This window comes from Mugil cephalus, chromosome 12 (assembly GCF_022458985.1).
Source record: "Mugil cephalus isolate CIBA_MC_2020 chromosome 12, CIBA_Mcephalus_1.1, whole genome shotgun sequence".
Lineage (NCBI taxonomy): Eukaryota > Metazoa > Chordata > Actinopteri > Mugiliformes > Mugilidae > Mugil > Mugil cephalus.
In genome coordinates, this window is record NC_061781.1 from 1761697 (window position 1) to 1788071 (window position 26375).

General features: G+C 42.3%; 1 protein-coding gene across 9 annotated transcripts in view; it reads right to left on the minus strand.

Annotated features, from left to right (window-relative positions):
* Positions 1–26375, minus strand: part of dgkh (diacylglycerol kinase, eta) — a 62527-nt gene that overhangs the window by 25616 nt on the left and 10536 nt on the right. For 5 of the 9 annotated variants that reach the window (XM_047600719.1, XM_047600722.1, XM_047600718.1 and 2 more), the window contains 5 exons: positions 20983–21093; positions 19347–19505; positions 13699–13779; positions 3734–3838; positions 1683–1815 (listed from right to left, as the gene is read on the minus strand). In XM_047600719.1, coding sequence (XP_047456675.1) covers positions 1683–1815; positions 3734–3838; positions 13699–13779; positions 19347–19505; positions 20983–21093 — 589 coding nt within the window. Of the gene's footprint in view, positions 1–1682; positions 1816–3733; positions 3839–10947; positions 11102–11192; positions 11796–13698; positions 13780–19346; positions 19506–20982; positions 21094–26375 lie in introns of those variants that run through there. The other 4 variants (XM_047600726.1, XM_047600720.1, XM_047600725.1 and 1 more) reach the window with 3 other exon arrangements.

Genomic DNA, 26375 nt, shown 5'->3' on the forward strand with positions numbered 1-26375 from the left:
AATTGAGTCTGGGTTGAGTCTGGCTACAACAGGCCACCTCTGACTCCAATGTTTTGACGGAGGCTCTCTAATCTCAATCGCCTCTACCTATTGTTGGATATGTCCCTGAAGCGGGATAAGTTGATTACAAGGGTAAGACATCGCTCTAATAATTGTATTGTTTCTCTTTCCATCTCCACCTCTCTACCTCTTTTGCCTTCTGCCTCTGACTGTGAGAGATTCTCATTGTAGAGGATAATGAACACTGAGTGGAGAGGCTCTTACCGCGAACCAAGCACACACACATTAACACACTCACAGGGGAACATTAGCAAAATTACGACGAGAGGATATGCAGATGGTGATCATTATGTTCTGGTGCCTGTCACTGACACTTTACACCGGCTAAAGGAAAGCATAAGATAGCGTCAACCTCCCGTGTCAACCCCCTCCACCCTTAACACCCCTCCCTCGCTGTTCTTTCACAGATGAGGTGAAGAGATATGCCTCCATTCACACGATCCTTTTAACAGCTTTTTCCTGTTAAGGGTAAATGGAGAAACGCTGAAAATAAAAGTGGTCTGAGTCAACGCTTGTCCAAACACACAACATGACACGAAAGCATATGGACTGCAGGAAGTTGTATGCTGGTTAATAGCTGCTCACTGCTGGCTCTTTTCACTCCCTCCACTTCAAGCTATGAGTCTGACGGGCGTCCCACTTTCAGAGGCTCACGCTGGCTCCGGCGTATCCAATCTGCTGCACTTGGACAGACATTCGAAAAATGAGAAATGTCTCACTTCAGTGACTCACAAGCCCTTATGTAACAGCCGTATATACCTTCCCGAGGTACCTACAGACCTGCCAACTCCTCGGCTTTGCAGCTTTTAAATGGCCTGTCTCTACAGCGTGTCTGATCTTTACACAGAGGAAGGGAGCGCATCTATTGTATGAGCCGGTAATGAGATACAGAATTGAAAGAGAGCTGCTTCAGAAGTCAGCGGATTAAAGGGAGTTATGTAAGGAAAGGGATCCCTTTAAAGGACAGTTTGTTTGTTTTTCACTCATTAATGCGGCTATTGCGGCAGCATAATGGAAAATGAAAAGTTTATTGCAAATGAAGCCCTCCCAAATGATCTGATTATCAGATCTTTGTGGGAGCATAATCAGTTCCCAACAGAGAGAGACTCCAGGCAAACCTTGCATTTTATGGGTGCCACACAGTAAAATGTCAAAGTACGTCATGTTTTTTTTTAATGAATCACTGTAAAGGACCACATACAACAAACCAGCAATATCGACAGGCCACATGGATCCGAGTCTGGACCAACCAGTGGCACTTTCTGGAACACACCATGAAGCTGTTACACACGTTCTGCACCTGCTTGAATTGGTTATTTTTCACAAAAACTTGCCATATTACTTAATCCTTTCCATAGTGCAAGAACAAGATGACAAGGTGCACGCCATGCAGTTTTCATTGCATGTTTCTTTTCAGATTTTGGAAAGCTATCAGAAGATTTACGTTACAAATAATATTTTGCTTGGTGCGACTCATCGTTACCCCAGAACTCAATCACAGCAAAGGAGAGTCCAAAGTTAGCCGAACCCAAAGAGTCACAACTGCCACTTTACCACGACCTTAATCGTCTTTTAATGTAAGGTTTGACAGTAAAGAAGCCGTGGTTTTGGTGTGTGCTTACCTTCGCAGGAGAGGCCGTGAGACGTGACGCCGGACAGGCTGTCTTTACAGACATTGCAGAAGGTGGGCCGTGCGTGGGAGCAGGCGTACCAGTTGTGCATCCCTGAGAAATGTTCCACATTAAACTGTGCCGTCTGACAAAGGAGAAGTTAAAAGAGGTTGGCGGCACTGGGATGACAGTCAAAGAAAGACAGGCACAGTGCACTGGATCATCATGATAACAAGACATCCGTTTACATATAAACATATTTCTTTATATACGTTCATATATAAACAAACATAACAAGATATATGTTTATCTCCTGTACAGGCTCATACTACTCATTTTATCCACAAGTGTGAAGAATATGAGCACCTTTAGTTTCTCCTAAATATTAATTCTATATTACCACTTTACCTGTAGAGCAGGTTAAGTGGTAAGAGAGCTGATCTTAGTTCAGGGGCCACATACAGCCCAATCTAATCTGATTGCCGGTGCAGTTGCATAACAGCATAAGAACCTAGAAATAATGACAACTTTTCCTATGGTTTTGGTCCAAAGAAATGATAATAACAATAATAATAATTACATTAAAATTAATGACAAAACAAAACATTTTCTGAAAAACCTGAAAAATAAGCACCACTTTGTCACATGGCTGCCATCAAGAGTTAAGTTCTGGGTCTTGGTGTTATGTTGTGTTCCGTCCGCAACTCTGACTAAACAGTGCGACCCCTAGAGGACAATTTAGGAATGGCAGTCAATGTCTTCTACGTTATTTTTGCGAATTCATCCTGCGGGCCAGATTGGACCCTCCGATGACCCTATGTTTGACACCCTTACTCTACAAGGTCCTGGACAGTTTTATCGCAACAAAGACTCACATGTACACCTATAGCCAATTCAGAATAACAGATTAACCGATTGTGCACAGAAAGGAGTGCTACACCACTGTGCTGCTCCCAATTTATAATATTAATAATTCACTTTTCTCTGTAAGACTGTCCTGAGAACCTGGGTTACCCTGCTATAAGCAGGGACATAGCGTTCATCAGAGGAATACCTCCACCTCTCAGTTGCCTGTCCCTAGCGTGAATTTTCTGCTCCACCATTTTACAGATCAGCAAATTTGACCACTTCTACACATATTACCCCACTGTGGAGTTAATGTGGACCAGAGTGGGCGTTGCGTCTGTAGTAGTTGATGCAGCCCTGCTTTACGAATCATACCAGATGCCGTAAACTGGGACATTAGAGAAGACGCTAATTAAACGCTGTTGTGTTGACATCGAGGCAGGGGTGCATTGCTTGTGCACATGTGTTTGTGTTGTGTGCGTTGTGTGAGCTGTGGGGTTGCTGCTGCACTGCGCTGCAGTAAGGGGGTGAGGGATGGGGTCTTATATAAGATTTCCCACTCAAATCAGAGCCATTAAAATTCAGCGACGCTTTCCATCGTTTCCCCCTTCGAGCTCACAACAAAACTGCACAGGATTCAGCGCTATGTCGGCGCTATAGACAGCCTCTTATTCCACTGAGTATCCTAAAACGTTGGGGTAGATTTTGTGTAAACCCACGGTTTTCCAGAATGTCCAGAAAATTAGCTAAAATGTGGATTTAAATGATGTATTTTTAGGTGAATCAGTGAATAACAGTACTGGGTTGCTGCAGAAGTCAAATCTTTACTGTAACAGGTAGAGTTGTCTACCTGTGACTCCACCTGAGCTCTGAATCTCAACACAGAAACTTAGCTCCACATTACCAAACCTCATGCCACATTAACCTGCAGCACTCATGTGGACATGCACAATTTCCTCTTGATTTAGTCTAATATTCACACACTACAGGATTATTAGAACAGATTGAATGTAACCATGTCCTAGTGTGAGAGCAATGTTTGTTTGTTTTTGTTTTTTTGGTCCAAATCTCCCAAAGAGGATACGCCTAATCTCAGATCTATTGTTGCTGCAGAGCATGTCTCTGTCTTCTCTCTCTTCGTCCCCTCCCTGATACAAACTGGTGTGGCGTGCCGGTTTGGAAACGTGTGTGTGTGTGTGTGTGTGTGGTGGTCTTACCTCGTAGTGTTCCCTGGACTGGACGGACTTCAGCGAACTAATCCAGTCCTCCATCTCTTTCCTGTTTTCTGCGCAAAGGATGAGCCTGCGGAACGGAGTGATCACCTGGAGGAGGGAGAGGTAGGGGGAGATGTGCACGGGTGAGGGAGTGAGACGGATAAATGTCGCTAAAAAGAGAGAGAGAGAAGAGAGAGAGAAGGGGGAGATGAATGTGTCCTCGTCAGCCTGCGGTGCCACTGAGTGGAGAGAGAGATCAGCTCCGTCTTTAAGGCAGAGGAAGGATGAGAAGCCCCCTCCCTCTCTCTCTCTCCCTCTCTCTCTCTCTCATTAACTCCAGCTTACTCACACCTTCTGGAGTAAGGCTTCTCCCTCGCTACTGCTTCTTATGTCCAACCCTCTCCTCCTCTCTCCTCTCTCTTCGTGCTGCTTTGAGGTAGATATGTGCTGACAAGCAAAGCGCCTCTGTAAAGGGCTAAGAGCCTTTCTCTCCCCCCACCGCCTCCCACCCTCTATCTTTGTGTGTATGTCTTTGTATGTGTGCGTGCATGCATGTCTATGTGTGTTTAAAGGACAGTCCCTGTAGATAACCCTACAGACATACACCACCCTTTCAACGCCCCATCACTTATTCATGCTCCCTCATCTCTTCTTTCTCTCAGCTCCGTCCAACTCAGCTCGTCCTTTAGCTTCTGTCATGAGAGGAGTGAACAGTGTCTCCATGGACAATATTTCTTCAACCTGATAAGTCGTTCTGATCAGAGTCAGCCACAAAATTATGACCACTGACAGGAGAAGTAAATTTAGTGTTTTGTTCTGCTGGGAAACTTCTGGACCTGGCATTCATTCATGTGGATGTTACTTAGACATGTGGCACCCACCTAGACCAGACCAGACACCCTTACCCTATAGCAATGACACTCCTTGATGGCAGAACACACACACTAAAACACTTTAGGAACAGCTCAACTCTGTCAGGAAACTTTTGGAAACCCCCATCCTATCACATAAACAATTTAGGAACAACTAAAAAAAACATGAAGAACAACACCAGGTGTTGACCTGGCCTCCAAATTCACTAGATCCCAAACTGATCAAGTATCTGTGGGATGATCCACAGAGGCTCCTCCCCTCAACCCATAGGACTCAAAGGCCCCCGCTAACAACATTGTGTTTCCAGACACCACAGGACACCAGAAGACACATGTCCATTCTCTGTATGAGTCACAACTGGTTTGGAGAAACAAGGGTGACCTATGACAATGTTAGGAAGGTGGTCATAATGTTATGACTGACAGGTGTATATGTTTCCATCAATACATCAGTCGCTATAAAACACGTTTATACGTTCTCAATGTTGATGCCTTCAAGGAAAGATGGACGAAGGAAATGGAGAAGGATCTACTGTGATAAATTACATTTAAGTGTATTCAACATTTATGACAATTTATTGAGGCTGGCGACTAGATTAAAATGATGTGTCCAGATTTATGTGCTTACATCAAAACATAACATGCTGCTCAAATCCGTTGAAAATAGAACAGACGAAGAAGAAGATTCCCCCCAACTTTATCGACATCCCTAAATAAACTCAACTGGACAAGGTGAGCAGGATGGAGACAAGATGGTGGAGGAGGAGGAGAACAAGGCATAAGAGTAGGGGGAGAATTTTGAGAAGGAGAAAGAAGAGGAGTTGGAGTATAAGAAGGGAGAAAAGGAGGAGGAGGAAGAAGTTGCAGGGGAAGAAGAAGAATGAAGAGGACAGCTCTATCTCCAGTTCTGAAAGTCTAGAGTAGAAGACGATGACCAAGATGTCTCCACATCTCCAACATTGCTGTCCACATGGATTCCAGCTTAGTTCACTTATTTTTCTACCTCCATGTTCCTGTCCCTCCTGGAAACTCCTCACCTGATGTTTACCCCACATGGAGCAAACATGGTGACTTATTCCGATCAGAGAGAAACCAGCACATCAATAGTTGACACAGTTATTAGGTCATGGTGCTGATGGTTCTCTCCCTCTGAAAAACACTTAAATATTAATCCAGGTTACAAAAAATGTAAGACAGACATTCTGTTATCACTGTCTTCTTTACTGGAAGAGTTTGAGAGGACTGTCTCATCAGATAACATGACGTTACAGGCAATTGTTGCAGGCATTCGGTTAGTAAAAGCTCCACAACTGTGACGCCGAAATGAACCACTGTGGTCTCTGTGGATCGCAGACACTCGAAATACAATTAGGTCTCCATCAACGGGTCAGCGTGAGATCAGGAAGAAAAAAAATAACAACTGAAAAACACTCTTGCCTAATGAAAACTGTGAATTAGAAACTCTATAACAATGAGTCACATAGATTATGAAACCTGTTCTAAAACATTTCAGCTTCAGCTCTGATAAATTAGATACAACAGACATGAAGCACAACAATGGATTTAAAGGTATGGACACACAATTCTGTTTTTAGCTAAAATGGTCAACTGAATCATTTATCTTCATTAATTTCTGATGCACAACATTCTCAGGTTTTGCGCATGTCTGGAAACAAGTGCAGAATGAAAAGCTTTCTTCACAGAAACCACAGGTAGAGTTTCAAAGATGTACTGTAATAACGTTTCCCAAAACACTGTTAGGTCGATGCCTTTTTATAGGTCATCACTGCAAATACTAATCCATTAAGTTTATAATTGATCACTTATATCATACTTCAGTTAAATGTGTCATTATATATTCATGCAGAGGGAAGAGGGAAGCAGGGAGGTAAATAAACGTCTGCAGCACTTTTCTCTAATGTCTCTAAGATGAACCACTGTGCATGTTTTAATTTACTGCCATCCTCCTTCCTGCCATCTCTCAAGTGTTTTAATTAACACTCACAACTTCTCTACTACATTGTCTCTCAGGTCCCATTTAAACATCATATTAACATCCATCCTCATCTAAAGTAGGAGTTTGTCTGGGACGCATTTGACTTCATTATTTTGGTAGTGTGAACATGCAATAGGTTCTGGGTCACATTGAAGTCCCCCTACAGGACAGTGAGAGAACATAATTGTTCAATAATAACCAGTGTTTTCATTTCACTTTATTACTGTAGATTTTTCTGTCACTGCTCCAAACACCACAGCAGTGAAAATTACATTAATAATTCAACATGTGCACTTTCAGTGAGTGATAAAGACACTTCACAGCTTGTTCTAAAATATGGATCATCTCCCCCAGTCATGGTACACACACACACACACACACACACACACACAACAAACGGTTGTTGATGGTTTTGAAACAACGGTAGGTACAGATCCATTACAGAGAGCAGCTGTTATAACATTCTTCTGCACTCCAAATTAAACTCAATTCTGCAGTTTTGCTGTTTAAATTAATTCAAAATCAATTCTACCAACTTCCATCATTAAAGATTCCTATTTAATGATAGAAGTTAGTAGAATTAATTTTGAGGCTTACGAAGCCTTTACAGCACCCCTAATTGTTTTGTCTCCTACAAAGTGCTCACTGGTTTTTCAACACGTTATTACAGTTTCAGTGCAAGTCTACCCAGTTGGCAATAATTGGACCCTTTGGACTAAGCACATATCCATTCAATCAAAGAATGAATGAAATAAAATAAACAATAAACAAACAAAAAAAGACTTGAGGCTTTTCAAACAGCGTATACTTCTCTCCTCCTCCTCCTCCTCCTCCTCCTCCTCCTCCTCCTCCTCCCTCTGCCTGTCTGATCATGAGACTGTTTGGACCAGCAGCACCTGAGGCTTTTACAAGGTGTGGAAAACAGCAGGTGCTCATCAACACATACAGTACAGCTGCTGCAGCGCTGCTTGTCTTTCTACATGAAGGCTACTGTTGCTAGCTAACCGTCTGGCTCCACATGTTGCCACATACACATGACCAGATTCAGATTCAAATTCATACTGTACTTATAATGTAATGTGGAGAAAAACTTTGCCGAAATGACTAAAACAAGAAGTTTAGTTGTAATTCTTGTGTTGTGTTGTTGCTGCATTTATACACGCACTTCTTTTAAAATATCTTTATCTGACTTACTATTATGAACAAACATAGACTATTTTAACTTTCAGGAGAAAACTGAATACATTATTTAAAGATTCACAATGAAGGCTCAGATAAATGGTCTTGCTCTTATATAGCGCTTTTCTACCTACTCAAAGGTACTCAAAGCGCTTTTACAGTCAGAGACACATCCACCCATCCGCTCACACAAGCACACACACATTCACACACACCAGCGCCAGTTGCACTGGGAGCAACTGGGGGTTCAGTATCTTGCTCAAGGACACTTCGGCATATGGCACACTCAGGGGATCGAACCGCTAACCCTTCGGTTCATGGACAATCTGCTCTACCTACTGAGCCATAGCCGCCCCCAGATAGATCTTTTAAAACCACCTCAAACATTCATATACTTCATATCAGTCCACAGTCAGTCAAACTCTTTATACACTGAGATGATTTATTACTGGGGATACTCTTTGTAGAAGTGGGCATCCAGCTACAATCACTTCAAAATCCCAAGGAAGAAGGTTCAAATAATATAAAATCACTGTTGTGTGCCTCAGTGATAGATAATATCCATGTTATTATATCCATATATATATATGCCATCCATCACTAAGGAGTTATTTTTTACCAACAAAACTGTCATAACCACTTATTGACATAGTGCAACTGCCACTAAAAATGCAAGTGAATGTTTGTGGAAAGTTTGAAGAAATTGGGATCATGAGATATATCGCTGAAAGAATGGGATGGTCAACTTAAAAACAGGGTGTCTCTAGAAAACAAATCGAGCCAACATGTTAAAATGTCCAATTTAGCTGCTGCTTCCAATGACACGGTTGCTAGCCATCTGACTCAACACCATATGGTTACCTTAAGCTCAGTGTTGGCAGATACAGATGATGATTTACAAGCCCAAAGCTGTTCAAAACACACAAACACAGACTTCAACCACCCACATTAGCTACTCTTGTATAACCAAAGTTGACAATCATAGTTGACGACTGATAGACAGGTAAAGAGGTTCTCTACTCTTTAGAAAGAGGCAACAGACTAATGATAATACAGCAGACAGCTTCCTCTTTGCACGAAAGAGAGCAGAATTTACAGAACAGGTTTGACAGCATTAAAATGTATTAACACTGTGACAGCATTAAAACTGAAAATGATCCAAAGTTGCTCAACTCAATACCTGCAAAATAAGTTTCAAAATTACCTAAATAGGCATGGAATCTGACAGCGCTGCTCACACTCCACCGATTTTTGACCATTTTTGGATGAGCTGGGAGTTAAATGTAGAAGACAGAGACAGTCAGAGGCACCTCACTGAGCTTCAAAATGTCAGGAAACACATGGGTGTGACAGCGAGCGTTCATCCATCTTTATATGCGTTAATAAATGCCTCCAGCCTCCACTTTGATTCATGCATTGCAACTGAATCTGGGTATTACCTCTTGTACTGGTACCAAAAAGGGTTTCTTTTCATTTTTATTTCAACAATGAATACATGAACACGTATCTGTAAGTGGCAGCTCTAAATGAAACCGTGGTCTATGACATCTTCTGCTTCCAAACATGACCCCGACAAGAGGTTCCCTGATCAATCACCGTAATTACTCTTGTAATCAATCTACCCCTTACATCTCTAATCAATATCTGGTTAAAGCCTGAACAGAATGTCCTGGAAACTAAGGACACAATAAAAAATGATATAATCAGTGTGTAAATCAGGCCTGTGTGTATGAACAGTGTGTGTGTGATTATTGTCCTTTCCTTGCCCTCACTTCATAATAAAGCTAATCACATTAGCATTCCCCGCCGCCCTTTTTTTTAAGTGGAGACGACAACTTGCGGATTACTGGAAGTGTTGTGCAAGGGCATGTTCACATTGGCTATGTGGGTGCGGTTTACCTCTCTATCTGCCATTTCTCAGCAGTTAATCACAATACGTGTTCATTTTCCACCAGTAGCTGCATGGATTAGTGTGTGGTTTTGTTTTTATAAAGTAGTGGAGGACAATTTTATTAGAGGAACGGTCCAAATCCTCTGGACAACAATTAACTAATAATTTCACCAAACATCCTGTGGTAACAGAGAGAAGGAGGCTGTGCATCAACTATTTGATAAAGTTATTAAACCTTTAGCTGCAGTACATGGAGAAGGCTTCAGAGAAATACCTGCTACACTATCCTATCTAAAGAGTAATATTAAATGTTAGTGACGGTGCTGAGTTGCAGCCTGTTTTTATACAGGCTATACACAACTGCATCTCACAGTATGTAGCACATGACCTGTCTTCTCAGCATATGAATTCAAGTCAAGAAATTAGATTTTATTGTTGCAAAGCATTACTTTCTACTGTATTTTGATTAGCGATGCCACTAATAAGTCGTGCAAACCCCACAACACACACACAGGATTGATGACCATGATGCACAGAGTCTACCTCCGACGAGACACACAGCACAATCATGTTCAGTTTGCAAATCATCTACACAACAAATTGCAATTCAAATCCATGATGGATTTCATGGATGCAGAGCCAGCAGTAACGAGAGATAAGACTGGTCGAGTCACTGAGTGAGGCCGAGCTCTCCCTCACGTGGACTCCAAGGTGCTCCCTGCCTGCGCCACAACAACAACCTTCATCGTATATACACAGGCCACTTTTACACGGCTCTCAAGTGAAACTGACCCTCAAGCAGCTGCAAGGATGTGACTACCGGATGGAGCAGCTGGTTGAACACGCTTTGTTATGACGACAAATTAATTTACATCGCTTCACAGACACATCTACCTGCATACCGAGTCTGGTTTATCCATCTCTGGGTAGCCTCTTTGTAGGATAGTGGTTAGAGAAGTAAAGTTGGACCTAAGGGTCACAGGTTAGCATTCTCCCTTGCCCATGGCTGAGGTCCCTTGAGAAAGCACCTAACCTCCAGATTTTTCCCTGAGTAAGGATTAATAATAATTCTTATTATAAACCCATTGTGGATGCTAACCATGCACTGGAGAAAAGGTCTGGAATTATTCCTTCGACTGTGGAGACGAGACATATTCCTTGTGCCACTGGTAGGTGCCTCAGCGTAAGACGTGCAGATTAAACACAAAGAGGAGACGTCTGCATGAAAGGTGCGTGAAGCACTCAGCCAATAAGGACAATCACCAAACAGTTCACCAACCTGAACAGAGGACACCAGCAACATCACTCATCCTCAGGAGACTGGCAGAACGACAAAAACTCTGGACAGTCTCTGCAAATCTCTGCAATGTCTCCTCTGCAGCTCTCTCTCTCTCTCTGTCTCTCTCTCTCTCTCTGTCGTGACCAAACTGTCCGACGAAGCCTGGTCCCTGTACCTCAGTAGGTGTGCGTGACCGTGTGGGGGCCGACACTGCAGGTGAGCCACCGTCCAGCACGACAAATTACCTTTTGGCTTTACGTCTCACTGCTCCCTCGCAGTCGTCCGTACCTCCTTCATCTGCATCCGCCTCTCCGCTCCCTATTCGCTCTGCTCACTCCTGCCTCTCCTGCCCTCTACTTTTCCCTCCTTCCCCAAGGACTATTTGAGCGGACGCAGTCGGCAGCGCTGTCACGTCACTCTAGGAATTCCTCTGCTGCGCTACCTTTCGGCGTCTTTCCCTTCGCCATCTTAAGCTGCTCAACGGTTCTCCAACACGTATCATTAATAAATACTTATTTCTGTCACGCCCTCCTGCCACCTCTGCCTGTACATGTTCTCGTCTTCTCCCTCCTTCCCTTGGCTCTCACATTCTTTTTCCTTTTTTACTGATGCTCTTAATTCTCTTTCAGCAAGGCATTTTATCACATCATGTAACACAGCTGTGCAGCAAGAACACGTAATCTTATTTATGAATATGGCGGGCGTTAAGCCATGCCAGGCGCTCTGTGAAGCGTTTCAAGGAGTTGCTAAAAATAGCTGAGCGTTCTCCTCCGGGCGCTGTTCTCCTGCCTGCCTCCTCCTCCCCCTTGTTTCTTATTATAGCCACAACCGGAGGAGAGGAGACATTTATAGAAAGGATGGGGCACAACTACTAGTAGGCCTTTCACTTTCTGTTTTTATCCTGGTTGCTCATGATACTGGTGTTCACCTCCCACACACACGCACTGCTCAGCTGCTCATTCTTTGCCCCACAGACAAGATTCCATTCATATAATGTGATGCCGCACTCGTGATGATATAATAAAATAATCCTGTATAATAATAATAATATATTCATATCTATATAACTGGCATTTCCAGGTGTGCAACACATGAGGTGACTCATCACTGAAGGGCAGATTCTGTTTGTCTTGTAAACCCCTGATGGATCTCCGGCTGAACGCATGTTGAGTGCGTTCTGAATACAGCTCGGTGTTTATTGCAAAAACACAAGAAGGTGTTGGTGACCTTAAACCAGTCCTCAAAATAGAGGGTGCTTCGGGAAGATGTCGTCTGACTGGCCTTCACAGGAAGCTACAGTAGCTGAGCATCACACATTTTCAACTTACGGGAATAGTTGGATATTTTGGTAAATCCGAAAGGTTCACAGAGTTAATTTAGAGCAACTGATTGACAATTGAGATTAGCAGCGATGTGACGGCAAGAGTGTTTATGAGGTTTAGAGAGAATAACGAAAATTGAAAGTCCCAACTTTGAGGCAATGACCAATGGGAGGGAGTTCCCCAAACGTTCGACATAGAAACACAACTTTGGCTCTGTCTACAAATCCACTATGCTGATAACTGGTTTGGGAAGTTGGGTAAAACCGGATGGAGCAGCATTGGTGTTGAAAGAAAGCTGGGTGGTCAACAATACCAAGTAGGCAAACTTCACACTCAAATTTGTAGTTCTGACAACCTGCGGGAGAACGCAGTGGGTCATTCTGTAATTTGAACTTGTATTTGTACTTGATGATGTAACTAAAATGCATCCTTGATAAAAAAATAACAGGTGGGGCAAGAATCCGTCCTGGCATTTGGACTATACTTGGTCATATGAGTACTAGGGGCAGGCGATATGATGATATTAAATCGTGAACGATTACAACATGAAGACGATCTGTCAAACTGCAGAGATCGTGGGATCGTCTAGGACACATTCTATAAATTGCAGTTCTATGCTGATGCGCCGTCGCACCAGACGTATTACGTCGTCAACCTGACCAACCAATCATAGCAAATTACGGGCAGTGACGCGCTTTCTTACCCGCCTCCTTGTTTATGTGTGTGGCGTTAGCCGCATGGAGAGCCATGGCTGAAAGCCAAACGGAGTTGGTCACTAAAAAAATATCCACTTCCATTGTATGGAATTGGTTTGAATTTTCCTCAACTGATGAAGCGCAGGCAAATGTTTTGTGCGAAGTTTGCACAGAACAGGTTTGCACGTCGGATGGCAACACGACGAGCCTGTTCAATCATTTGAAAAGGAAGCATCCCAAACAATATACTGAGAGCCAAACAGCGAGGGGCCCAGTGGCACCAGCACCACAGGCGGAGGCAGGAGCTAGTGTAAGACCAAAATAGTCAACATTAACACAGGCATTTAACAAAGGCACTCCGTAAATCAAACGATGGAAAGAGGCAGTTACCTTTCATCTTGCAAAATATATGGTACCTTTCAAGACGGTAGAAAAGGAGTGGTTCAAACGCCTGCTTAAAGTGGTTGACCCGCGGTTCGAGCTGCCCAGACGAAAATATTTCTGCCATGCCACGTCTCTACTCTGAATACCGAGGAAATATTGTCTGTTTTTTCACTTTTCAATTCAAGATCGTGATAAAAATCGAAATTGTGATTTTATTTTTAAAAAATCATGATATGATATTTTTGCCATATCGCCCACCCCGAATGAGTACTATTTAACACATGCTTCTGCCTCAGTAAGCCAGAGTGTATGTACTGTATGAGTGTATGTGGGAGGATGCTGGGACTCACCGTGAAGCTATTGTTGACATTCTTTGTGCTGGACTCTGCAACACTGGCGTCCGACAGATCCACCTCATCAAAGATAAGGGACTGCAGAGGAGAAGGAGGAACGGAGAAGGAGGAAGTCCCCCGGAGGAGAACAGAGAGATAAAGGGCACAAAAGGAGAAAGAGAGAATGAGCGTCTGGGTAATATTCTCAACACACAGCGTTCAGCTTGGCTTATTGCTACTGGTGTGCTACAGCAGGGTGACGGCGGTGTAGACGTGGTCACGGCAAAGCAGACCTAAAATGAACAGGTGACACAGATACGATCAGATTGATGAGATTCAAACAAAACTGACTTATTCTGCAGCTGTTTTGTTTGTATTTTTTGAGGAGCTACAATCTTCAGACGATGCTGCATCTTAAAACTTGACTGTACATGTTAAGGGAGACTTTGCTTGATGAATTACAAGGTTTGGTAAAACTAAATGAAATATTAGACATGCGTTCTCCTCAACTTTTGACATCCTTAAATCTAAACTTAAAGGGCTATGTTATGATGAGGATTAAGGAAAGACATCTCTCACCATCCTGTAAGACACCGCCATTAACCTGCATATACCACACGATATTTTCCACCTAGAAGAAGAGCTTCTCCTTAAACTGTAATGAATCAAAATGTCAGCTAATGCATGCAATGAAAGCAATGATGTTATATAATAACACCCAAATCAGTCCCTGGGTTGATCTTTTGAAGGCATCTTTTAAAAATGACACAGATTCATCACCCATTCGATATCTACTATCTGCACTAATCTTCTTCCTAATCAGATCAAACTCACACTTCCTTATATTTCTTTAAAAATGTACCTTAGATCTTTGATTGCATTTTAAATATTAGTAAAGTATATCTGAGTTTGTGCTTTTTTTGTTGCAGGTTTCTTACTGAATGCTTTAGATCAGGACCTACATTTCTGGAATTTACTTTTTAATTGTGGTGCACTACCCAAACTTTTTAGCTTACTTTATCAAAATGCCACGGACGTCTGACAAACCGATGGGCCGATGTGTGCATAACAGTGTCTAACAACCTTACTTTTCATATTCTGTTCTTTTATATGTACTTCTTATTGGAGTGAAGGGGTAAATGAAGTATGAGGGAAAGATGTTTACCATGTTCATGAGAGCAACTTATATGAATAGCGCCCTCTTGTGGCATTGCATTTTAAACTTTGTGAATTATACCACAGTTTGCTCTTTTTGCTAGTTTCAGTAGAACATTTCTGGAAGTAATATTTATTGTGGTGCACACTTAACCTTGAACCTTGAAAACTGATATCTTTGCAAAAAATCATATTTTTGCACAAAGAAAGGAAAACATAAGAATGTCTAACAACTAAATACAATGCTTTATAGAGGCTTTTGGTTTTAAATGTGCTTTCATTGCAGAAAGGAGGTTAATATACCATGAGGGAAAGACTAAAAGCTTGCGTTGCCTTCAAATGGGATCGTGTTTACTCTGTTCACGAGAAGAGCCCATATGAATGGCGCCCTCTTGTGGTATTCATAACCTTTTAATTCCAAACTGTCTGTAAGGTGGTGGTGGTGAAGTTGGAGCCAGAGCCAGGGTCTACAAACAGGAACATGATATCTTAACAAAACTTCAGTTTGCAAAGCATGCAGCTGAGCTCTTAACAGGCAAAAAAAAAACAAAAAAAAAAACAATGCCATCAAAGGAATGCCCTCTGACTGTGTCACTGTGTGGGAGGAGGAGGAGGAGTGAGCTGCTGCAGCTGTCAGAGGGAATGCCCAGTTAACGACGCACTCCCCAAGCTTGGATGGACAGGGATACCAGCCAATTCTTACTGCATGTGTGTGTCAGCATTTCCACATTTGCCTACAAGTGCATGTGGATGTGTGTGTGGAGTGGAGGCCAAGAACGTCTTAAGTATGAACAGCATGCCAACACAAATAATACTCCTCTGTCTGTCTCTCTCTCATTCACCACACATCTCTACCCCAACACATACTTGTGTATGCGAGTGAGGGACACTTAACTGTCTTGAGGGAAGCTGCAATGAAAGCTAACACTGAATGGTGGACGAAGGAAAGCGCCCAGACCCTTAACCATAGATTCAGAGCTCAGCTTGGTGGCAGCATCTCAGCAACATCCCCCACAAGCCTCCTTCGTCCTCTCTGTTTCAAATCTTGCAAAATGCTGTGGCTTGGTGAAAGGTGTAGTTTGGTTTCTTACTGCAGGAGATGGTGGTCAGCCCACCTCTAGTTTGGAGGAAGTACACAAGATTAATGTTGACCGGGGTAGCTGCAAAACACCTCAAAAATCAATGTCAGTTTAAGTGTATACTATATTTCAAATATGATTAGGGCTCTACCTCACTGTCAGACAGTATTTTCTGATGGAATAAGATCAATCTGGGCTGTCTCCTCAGTCATTTTACCTATCTGAACACAGGAGTAGCTTGTCTAACTCTTCGTTACTTCTTTGATGCATTAACAAGAAGTTAAAATACCAAAGTCACACAAGACCACAAACAAACAAACCAATCAAGTGAGCCACAGTAAACCAGCAAGTCTGGTGCCCTGGAAGTGTTTTTTGTTTGTTTTTGTCAATGGGAGCACAAATTGGCTGCAGGTCTCCATCTGAAAGAGCTGTCTGACATCAAGGTAAATATATAACGTGATATAATCTAAATATAGAACAATTAAACTGATATTGATCCTTTTCGTCTACAGCAGTTCATTGATTGGCTTCCATCCCGGTACTCCACTCTGCCTCCTAGAACTTGGGAGTGTGCCGACAACCATCCACTGTGGGGAAGTACCTCAAACTAAGAAATCAAACTAGCCCTTTAAATGGAAGTCTGGATGGATCCTGAAACCAACTGACAAAAGTTCCTCATATCACTTTGTGTTAGGAGACTAACACAACATAATTTTCACATTGCAGCATTTAGTCTTTCCTTGCGGTCATTCTTAATCTGTTTGGTCAGTTCAGTCTCTTTGTGGTTGTTTGCTTGTCTTTTGTTTCATCTTTCTTTGCAGCGGTTTTCTTAGGGAACAGTTTGTGTCTCTTTGGGTGTATTTAGCATATCTTGAAACTGATTTCACTTCATTACAAGTCACCTATCCATCCGAGAAGCTCGAGGGAAAGAAGCTGAGGTGCTGAGATACGGCTTTCCTGATGGACCAGCTGGGAGGTGAGTCTTATAAGCATAGGGCAGCACAGCCAGCCAGGCTACCTTGAAGACACCGGGGTGGATGGAGGTGTAGGAGACAATAAGGACTTATCTATAGACAAGAACATCACTGAATGGTCATGACAGAAAGAACTTACTCAAACTATAAAAGGCTAATCCTTACCGCAGCACATCATCAAAAATGATGCCACTTTACGTTATTGTGAGGGACAAACAACACAGTGTGTAGCAATGGAAGCCGCTCCTTACTCAGTATGAACTGGTTCAAAGGTACGGACACACCAAACCGACTTTAAGGAACTACTGGCAACGAAAGGCCAGTGTGGAGATGCATTGCTTTTCTTTTGTTTGGACCAGAAAGTTGAACTTGAACACACTGCAAAGACTACTGTTAAGAGATAAACAGAGCATGCATTCTGAGTCAGTATGAAAGAAAATGACTCTTTATTCCAGCAGGCGGCAGTAGGGGAAACAGGAAGAGCTCTTATTAGCTGGGAGGCTGGGAAGCTAGGAAGAGCTACAATTAGATGGGAGCAAATGAAGCTAGGAAGAACTACTGTTAGCTGGGAGGCTAGGAAGCTAGGAAGAGCTACTACACTATTCTTACCAGAATCGGAGCCCAGTAATCTGCAATTTGGATTTAATTACAGGGCGTGTTTCAACTGATGCAGAGAGAGAAAGTCTTTTGCATCAACTGGATAGTCCAACAACCAGTCAGAGCCATTTAAACAAACAAAAAGGAAACATATAAACAAATTCTATTCCAAGTTGCTCAGAAGCCATGTATGACTACTGCTACTCTTCTGTCCATCGCTGCACAAAACCTCACCCAAATGACCTGATTGACCTGGAAGACCTTTGCAGGAGCATAATCAGCTCCTACAGGAGAGACTCCAGACTAAGTTTCTGCTGCAAAATATTTTGTGGACAGTATATATGTGTATATCAGTGCAAAAACTATGGAGCCCCTAAAGGGACGTGCGGGGAAAAAAAAAATATATATATATATTTTAATAACAATAACAAAACTATTTTGTGTATGAGCTGCCTCTAAGGGGTGCACAAGACCAAAAAATGTATTTGCGCGGGACTAGCTTCATCCGAGACGTCCTGTGATTCACATATTACACCCCCAAACAGAGGGCACTTTTGACAGCTTTAGTTACTTTATGAATTCCAATGGATAGTAGCTATTTTAGATACTATTTATCCCAGGGAAGAAATTGCCAACGACCTGTCAGTATTTAAATCAGCTTCACTTTTACAGATGAACACATTCATGCTTGATTTAATGATTTGATCTAAATGAGTGAATGGGTCAGAGACATTCGCACTGGATTAGTATCATCACAGGACCTATGTGTTACAAGAAATATGGAGGGTACTTTGCTATGTAAGTTATACTTTACAAATTACAAATATGGACAATTTGCATGGGACTCATCGATGACCGGCTTCATTACAAATTACTAGAGGTCCCATATAAAACTAGTTCCGTGCGAATAGGCAGTTATCTTCTTCTGTATATGCGCACCTTGTGGCCTCTTACGTCATTCATTTTTGTTGCTAATATGCTCAACTGGTTGAAATCAGGGAGGAGACAGGCAGGAGTCCCCATGTCCCTTTAGGGGCTCCGTAACCATCTCACCGAAAGAAAAAAAAACAACAACAACAACAAACAAACAAACAATTTAATGAATTGTTTTAAAGGTTTGTAATAAGGCCTGGATGCAACAAGCTGCTATTAAAGAAAAACTGGCAATGAAGGCCAACTGCAATTTTGAGGCCTGGGTCTAGTCCACAAAATGGCACTTGAACAACCCACGAAGACTTCGACCAACGGCACCAACAGTATGTTCAGAAAAATGCTATAGGAACAAAGTGAAATTTCTTCTCATGTTTCTTTAGATCTGAATCTCTGTATTGTGTTATGTCCGCAACTCTCACTAAGACAGCGCGACCCCTAGTGGACAAATTAAGAACAGCAGCTGCAACTAATGTCTTGCACTTTGTAATTTCCTCTAGGTGGTCCATATGTTTGACACCCTAGAACTAATGCCAATGAGATGGACCCACCTGAAAACTAGGGCCACTGATGTTCATTGATGACTAGATGATTGCCGACCGTCGGCTTGGTGTGTCACAGCCTTAAGCACCTACATTGCTCTAGGCTTTACAGTCTCTACACACATGCTCTGTGGCCCAACCCAGGGTTATATCCACATTATAAACAGCACATTCATGTCATGTGGTAGAAAACAAATTTTTTTAGTATCTTTCTTTTTACCCACAAAAAGGCATCATTAGAAGGACGCCATGTCACTTTCAATTAGAAATCTTTAGAAGACATTTGCGATCCAATAGACCCACGTGACATGAACACAGCACTATCCTACATTAGTGAGTTTGCTAAGCCGTCCCCCTGGTGGTCTGCGCCCTGGCTGTGCTGTGCTGACCCGAATTCTCACTAGGCCTTCCTCAGATCCACTGGCACCAAGAGGTGGGGGGGAGCGTCGCGCGTCTGCCCAGCACACGGACAGAACCCGCCAGCACACGCGACTCCGGGACACTCTGCGCAGCGCACGCTCCTGCCAGCGTGCCAAGGCGCTGCCAGACTATGCATGCAGACACACACACACACGCATATATACATATACACAGGCGCGCACACATACACACATATTCAAGTTTAGGCCAGAAGCAAAAGGGAAAGAGACATCAACAGAGGTGAAAGAAGAAGTTTTAAAAAAAACAAATGATCTTTATATTAGGGATGTCCCGATCAGTATCTGGGCCTATCCAGGCATTAAAACAATGTATTTAAAAAAGATCGGCTCAGGATCAGGTTTTAGTTATTTATTTTAGGTCTGCTAAAAACCAAAACTGCATCTCTGTAGCGTTTTCTTCCTTTTCTAGCATCAAAGCAGCCAAAATTAAAAAACAAAGAAGACAACTTCTTCTATTTCAGTGGCGGTTAGCTAGCATCAAAGCAAACATAAAAGTAGAAGACGAAGTTGAACGAAAATCACTTGACTTAACATGTCTGGTGTGTGGAAGAACTTCACGCTTGAGAATGAAGTCAGTCAGACAATTTGTATGCGGATGTTTGACAAGGTGGTAGTAGATGATCATCAATCAATACTACCAGGTTAATTAAGAAAAAAAAAAAAACTCTGAACGCTGAGTTTAAAAGAAGAGAAATGTTTCCTGGACACAGCGGCAAGGAGAAAAAATCTTCCAGAGAGGGTTAGGGAGTTTATGGCAGCGTTGGATGACCAGAACATTTCTAGAGTAGAGAACACAAGGTACGAGCTACCCCCTCCACTACAAATTTATTGGACTGAATCCAGTCGTCTCTAGGAGAAGACAAGGAAGACGAGAACAGACTTTAGAAATCTACAAGGGACCAACTTTAGGACATTTAGAATTGGATCAGGACTCAGATCTGATGATACTGAATATTAAAAGATCGGTACTGGGTCAGGGGATAAAAAAAAGAAAGAAAAAACTTGATCGGGACATCCCTACTTAAAATAAAAGAAAGGTAAACCGGAAAGTAAACTACAATGATGCTGAATAAATCAAGGTGATTAAAGAAGGGAATTAGCAAATCAAACTAATAGTTCAGGAATAAGAGTGAAGAGCTGGAGCATCAACAAATGTGATCCTGGCATCTGGTTAGCTTAGCCTAGCATAAAGAGTAGTTCCATCCAAAGGTAACAAAATGCACCTCATAAAGCTCACAAATTAACACGCTGTATCTAGGCAACTGGCAGAGGCTCCGGGAAGTTCCCCAGAGACGTCACAAAATGTCAGTTGTATGTTTAAATTTCTGTACAGATTAAACAAATGAGGTACAAGGTGGACAGAGCGATGCTAACTGCTTTCCTTTATATCCAGGCTTTATGTTAAGCTAAGCTAACCAGGTGCACCACATTGACCTGAGAGTGGAATTGATTTTCTACTCTGTGTTTTGCATTTCCACCTTTACCAGTGGTCTGATTGTCTCTGGATGTCCAACACTTTGTCATCTGCGAGATTGGAAGACAGACTTCAGAGAGTGTGTGTGCTGCGTAAGGTCTGTGAACACACCTTGGCATCTTTGGCGTAGTAGAGAGTTCGGCCTCTCAGCTTGAAGTAGCGCTTTTTCCACCTCTGGAACGAGCTGGTCTGCTTCAGCAACAATCCCTCCTTTATGCTCGTCTGCAGGGAGGAAAAGACACGGCACAGATAAATGAGTGCTTTACAGAGCCTCACGCGAGCCGAACGCCATCTTGCACATATCTTCAGGAAATGTTTCTAGATAAAAAGCAGGCTGCTGCTTGTGTGTGAGAATGAGAGCAGCAATTTTATGCATGGAAGGCGAGGAATAGGCCAAAAAGTGGAGAAGAAAGGAAACCGATTAGACACAGCACACATCATTTCTCTGAAGAGCCATAAACATGCAGCAGTCACTCGACCACCACCAGGCCAGGGCAACAAGGAATAATGGATAAAGACAGAAGATAAGAAATAAACAAGATAAGGATGTGTGGATCTAGTTTCAAGGATATTTAACTCACATTTATGACAATTTGCTCATTTGAACCAACACATGTTTGTTTTTGTACCGGTAAAATTGCTGGAATTCGAGTGGAGGTTCAAGGTCCATGCTAAATAAAATAGTTTAAACTGATATACCAAGATGTCTCCACGTCTCCAGCGTTGCTGTCCACATGGATTCCAACTTGGTTCATCTTTTCAAACACTCGTTTCAATAACTGGATGTTTTTCTACCTCCATGTTTCTGTTCCTCCTGGAAACTCCTCACCTGATGTTTACCCCACATGGAGCAAACATGCTCAGAGAGAATGGATTTATTCCAACCAGAGAGAAAGCAGCACATCAAAAGTTTACATGGTTATTAGAGTCCATGAGGATGTGGTTTGCTTTATTTTTGCTTATTTTGACAATAAAAAGGTCAGAAAATGTCTGGAACTTTCAATCTCTGGCAGTTATTTTCTGTTTTCTTCATGTTAAAACAGCGTAGCAACTTCCAAGAGAGATACATGTGAAATTACTATAACAACACCATATTGGCTGTAAAGAAAACAGTTACGTAACTACGCTCATAAAAAGTACACAAACATTCTGTTTTTAAGTTAACACTATATTTCTTGTTCTGCTTCAAATTGGGGAGGGGGCAATAGCACTACACCTGCACTGCTAGCTGGGGTGCAGAGGGACAGGTGAGAAACAGGGATGGTAAGGTGTATGTGGAACAGGTAGGATATGCAAAACGGTCCTGAATTTACATAAATATATTTTTTAAATACAGGCCTTGTGCATCAAATCGGTCTCCGTGCACAACGCTCATCATTATTGCGACCACCGAGCATTAACGTACACAAACACACACACAGGACACGCAGAGCAAATAGAGCGGGACATGGAACAGTGGACGCGGAAAAGGTTAAACACACACAAATGCTCACAGATGGAAATGCTGCATGGATCGTTTTCTCTGGGCACACGGACTGGATGGAGGTGGGGCAAGCACACTCGCACACACTCACACACACAGAGTGGCTATTTATAGCAAAGGAAGGCTGCTCTCTTCGGGGAGAATTACAAACAGACACAGAGGCCTGAAGCTGACATCCTGCCCACCAGCTGTGTCAACTTAAACACAGAAAACACGGCTGCAGAAAGGAGACTCTCTCTAGACACACACATGCATAATGGTATGTCACACTGAAAAAGAATGCCTTAAACATGATGGGAGATCACTTACATCATTAGACACAAGGAAAAATGAGATGGATTTGTTGTGACTGAGGCAGCAAAAATCAGGTTTGTGATAGGGCTGTAGTATTAATAACATGCTAATGCAAATTTCTCTTAATGCCGCCATCTCATCAGAACTCGTCAGAAGTTATTTCATTTTTTTATACAATGCATTTGTTTTATTGTGTTTTTGGACTGACCACACACTTAGTTTATAAGCTGCTGTTCTTGTACTGTAATGACAGCAATACCACTGGGATACCCCTGTAAACTTTTAAAATTAAAACGGCATATTGTCCTTTCTAATAAATTAAGTCTGTTAATTACTAAGGCAAAAGTTTGGAAAGAATGGGGAGAATTTTAAATGAGTGAATTGAAAGTTGATCTAAGGCACACCCATACACATTCTGCACAGTGGGGCGCAGTGCTCCAGTTAAAAAAATAAAAAGTACTTAGTCTTGACTCTAGAGGCAGGTAGTAGCACGCTAGCTAATGATAACCTAGAGAGTAAGAATGTTTACCCAACGGTAAACATTCTTGGCAACACCGTCACCTGCTCCCTGACCTTGTAGATTTGTTACTCTCATTTGATTCAAGCGAAAGTACTGATGTAGTCATCCAGATTTTAAATCCTAAACATCCGCCATGTTTGAATATTAATTCCAGACCTCCTTCGCCTGGCTCACAAATTGGGATTGGGATCCGTTGGGATTGTGCTTCTACATAGATCTGCTGGGCAAATCAGATTGTTTTGGGGAGGTTTTATGTGGTATCTGTAGAGTCCCATAATGAAATCTATAATTGATTCATCCAAGATCTCCTCAAGCTCATCTTAATGATAATATTGGAAAGTCAAATCTCTTTTAGTCCAAATGTCAAGATTTGCAAAACCAGAGAATACACACTTTCATTTTTTTATACTCTGATGGGTGAAGTGACTTTGAGGAAGTAAGTGGAATGTTCGAGGGGAACATAAAGGGATGCATAACATCTGAGGGCGTCCACATAATAAGAAAGGACAGGTTTAGATTTAATGAGGATACAACTCAGTCCTGCATCAGTGTCAGCTTTCATTTATTCGTTTGTTTTTGCAGAAACCGTGACTGAGAGGGAAACTAAAAACACAACAGGAAGATGACACACTGTGAATTTTCTGAAACAGATGTGCGCCTACATTAATTCCCTGCTTCCCTTTCAGTAGGTCGAGGCCTGAAGAATAAATTCCTGTCGTGGATTAAGGTGAAATACCTCAAAGCTGACTACCCTATAAGGCCTTAGAAGCCTGCCTGCATCTGCAATCAAAGAGGGTCTGCACCACAGGCATGGCAGATGAAGTCATCTCCTCATTTAGACCTGTTAAAACTGCAAAACAGTGGAGGTGCATTCAGGGATTTCCTCTGCAGTTTCTGGTTTAAACAGAGCTCGTATTTATGAAGCAACACAAGGCGGAGCGTTGTTCACGGACCCTCCTTGCAGTGCCACCCTCCACATGAAAACACATGAGCGTACATGTGTTGTGGGCTCAACCATCAGCTGCTTGGACGGTTAATCCAACCAGAAGAGGGAGAGAGCAGAGGAGACTGAGGAACATAATGAACACCTCATGACTGGATTAGATAAACACAGAGACAGAACAACTGTGCACTGATTCTTATACGAGTCTAGATGCATATTGAGTTGTTGCCTTGCTACATCCATGTGTGTTTGGAAAAGGACTGTCTAAATTTAAGCATCAGTGTTAAATTACTTTTAACGCCGCTAATTTTTAAATGCAAACGTGTTCTTTTGTTGTAACTTCAGCCCAGATGTAGTAAGAGGAAATCAGGAAGTAAGTAAAGCATCAGAAACTTTCTGGAAAGCAAGCAGAATCTGAAGTGTGGCTGTATTAAACAGTTAAGCTGCAAAGAGCAATAATATGCCCTTTATTGTCAAGACCAAAAATCCCGACGGATTAGAAGACGATTAGACTTAGACTTAAAATAAAAATAAAAAGTGTGTTATCAAAAAATTTACAGCATTATGAAAAAATATACAAAAACAGTGTCCAATACGGTTGTTTGGTCAGTTGCATAGCAACAGTGGCATGGATCAGGTCATTGCATGGTGTTTCTCGTCAATGGTGTTTCCTTGTCATTGTCCGCTGAGGGAAGGATGTAAATGAGTGTGTCCGCCCGTACAGTCTGAAGCTGGGCACAGACATACTGTGGTCCTATGAACCAGGTCACCAAAGCTCTTCTCAAGAAACACTCCCTCTGGGTCCCATCAAGAGCACACAGTCAATCCATTCTGCTGCCAAAGACCTCATGTTCCCCTTGAGGACAGACGGCACCACTGACCCGAACCTCCTTCTCGGCTCCTCCACCTCTGACTCCAGTCTGGCATCACCAGGACTTCTCCTGAAGCTCAGCGGGGATCTCAGGCCTCAGGGGACACGGACAGCGCTAACAGGATCGCAGGAAAACACCAACAGAACACAACGGCTGCTCCGCCGAACTCTATAACCATCGGCCAATGATACAACCAAAAACAAAAATAAAAACAGCACAAAAAGACAAAAACAACCAAAAAACAAAATTTGACTGGTTTAAGGCACAGAAAAAAAGATCAAGACAAAAAACAACCATTAACACAGTCAGAATAACCTTAAAACAGGTTATTCGTCGCGGAGATACTAGCGACATGCAGCCACTCTTTCAGGCGCATTTTTTAAAAAAAAAATAAATAAAATAAAAAGGATTTTGGCAAATTCTGACAAGTGGTAATTACTGTTGATGTAACAGTAAACAGATTTACCACCTCATCAAGAAGCTGGATAAACAGCAACAGAGACGCCTCCCCAACTATATTCTAGACAGTATTTGTCATTGGTTTGGTTTGTTGCTAGTTTGGAAGCCAGACAGAATTCCCCCTGACCACAAATTTTTGAGTGGCGGAAAGGTGGTCTGGAGTGTCTCCATTGGGAACCGATTACACTCCCACAAAGATCTACAGGCCAATCAGATCATTTAGGTGGGCTTATTGCATTGATAGATAGAAGATTAAGAGCAACGTAGTCATACACGTCATCTGAGCTCTGTGGAGATGAATTTGTTTACAACCAAATTACTTCTGTTCTTGACACATAATGAAATGCAAATGGTGTTACTAGACTATATTATAAATACTGAGTCCAGGTACACCAGGCTAGATTCTTGTGATGATAACATGTTGATAAGAGTAATGGAAATTAAAAGTATCCCTTCAAGCTACATTTGAAATAGATTTTTAACAAAATCAACTAGGGATATCATCCGATTAATTGTGACTAAATGTTTTAATCTACTGAGCACTCTGTATCTTTAGAGCTTTTATTGGGCAGTTTTTTCCCGTAAGTCATGTCAAACCAGAAACTTTACTTTGCTCTAGTTGGACGTTCTATTTTATGTTTTGTTCCCCTCGGCCTCCATAGTTCCTTTCCTTGTCTTCGTCTCCTTCCTGTTGCCAAGTAGGCCAGAAGTGATCTATAAATAGTCTCACTGCCTGCCTCCGCCTCACTGCTCCTCTCTTCTGCTAAATTGTGAGACAGAGAGCGAGTCCTGTGCCAGAGCCCAATGAGAAACCTGAGCACCGTGTACCTTACACCCACACTCTGCCTGGACGCTGACAGGGTGACACACAGGCTCCAAACAACGCACACACTCAAGCACACACATACATGCTTATACAATGGACAAAGGCTC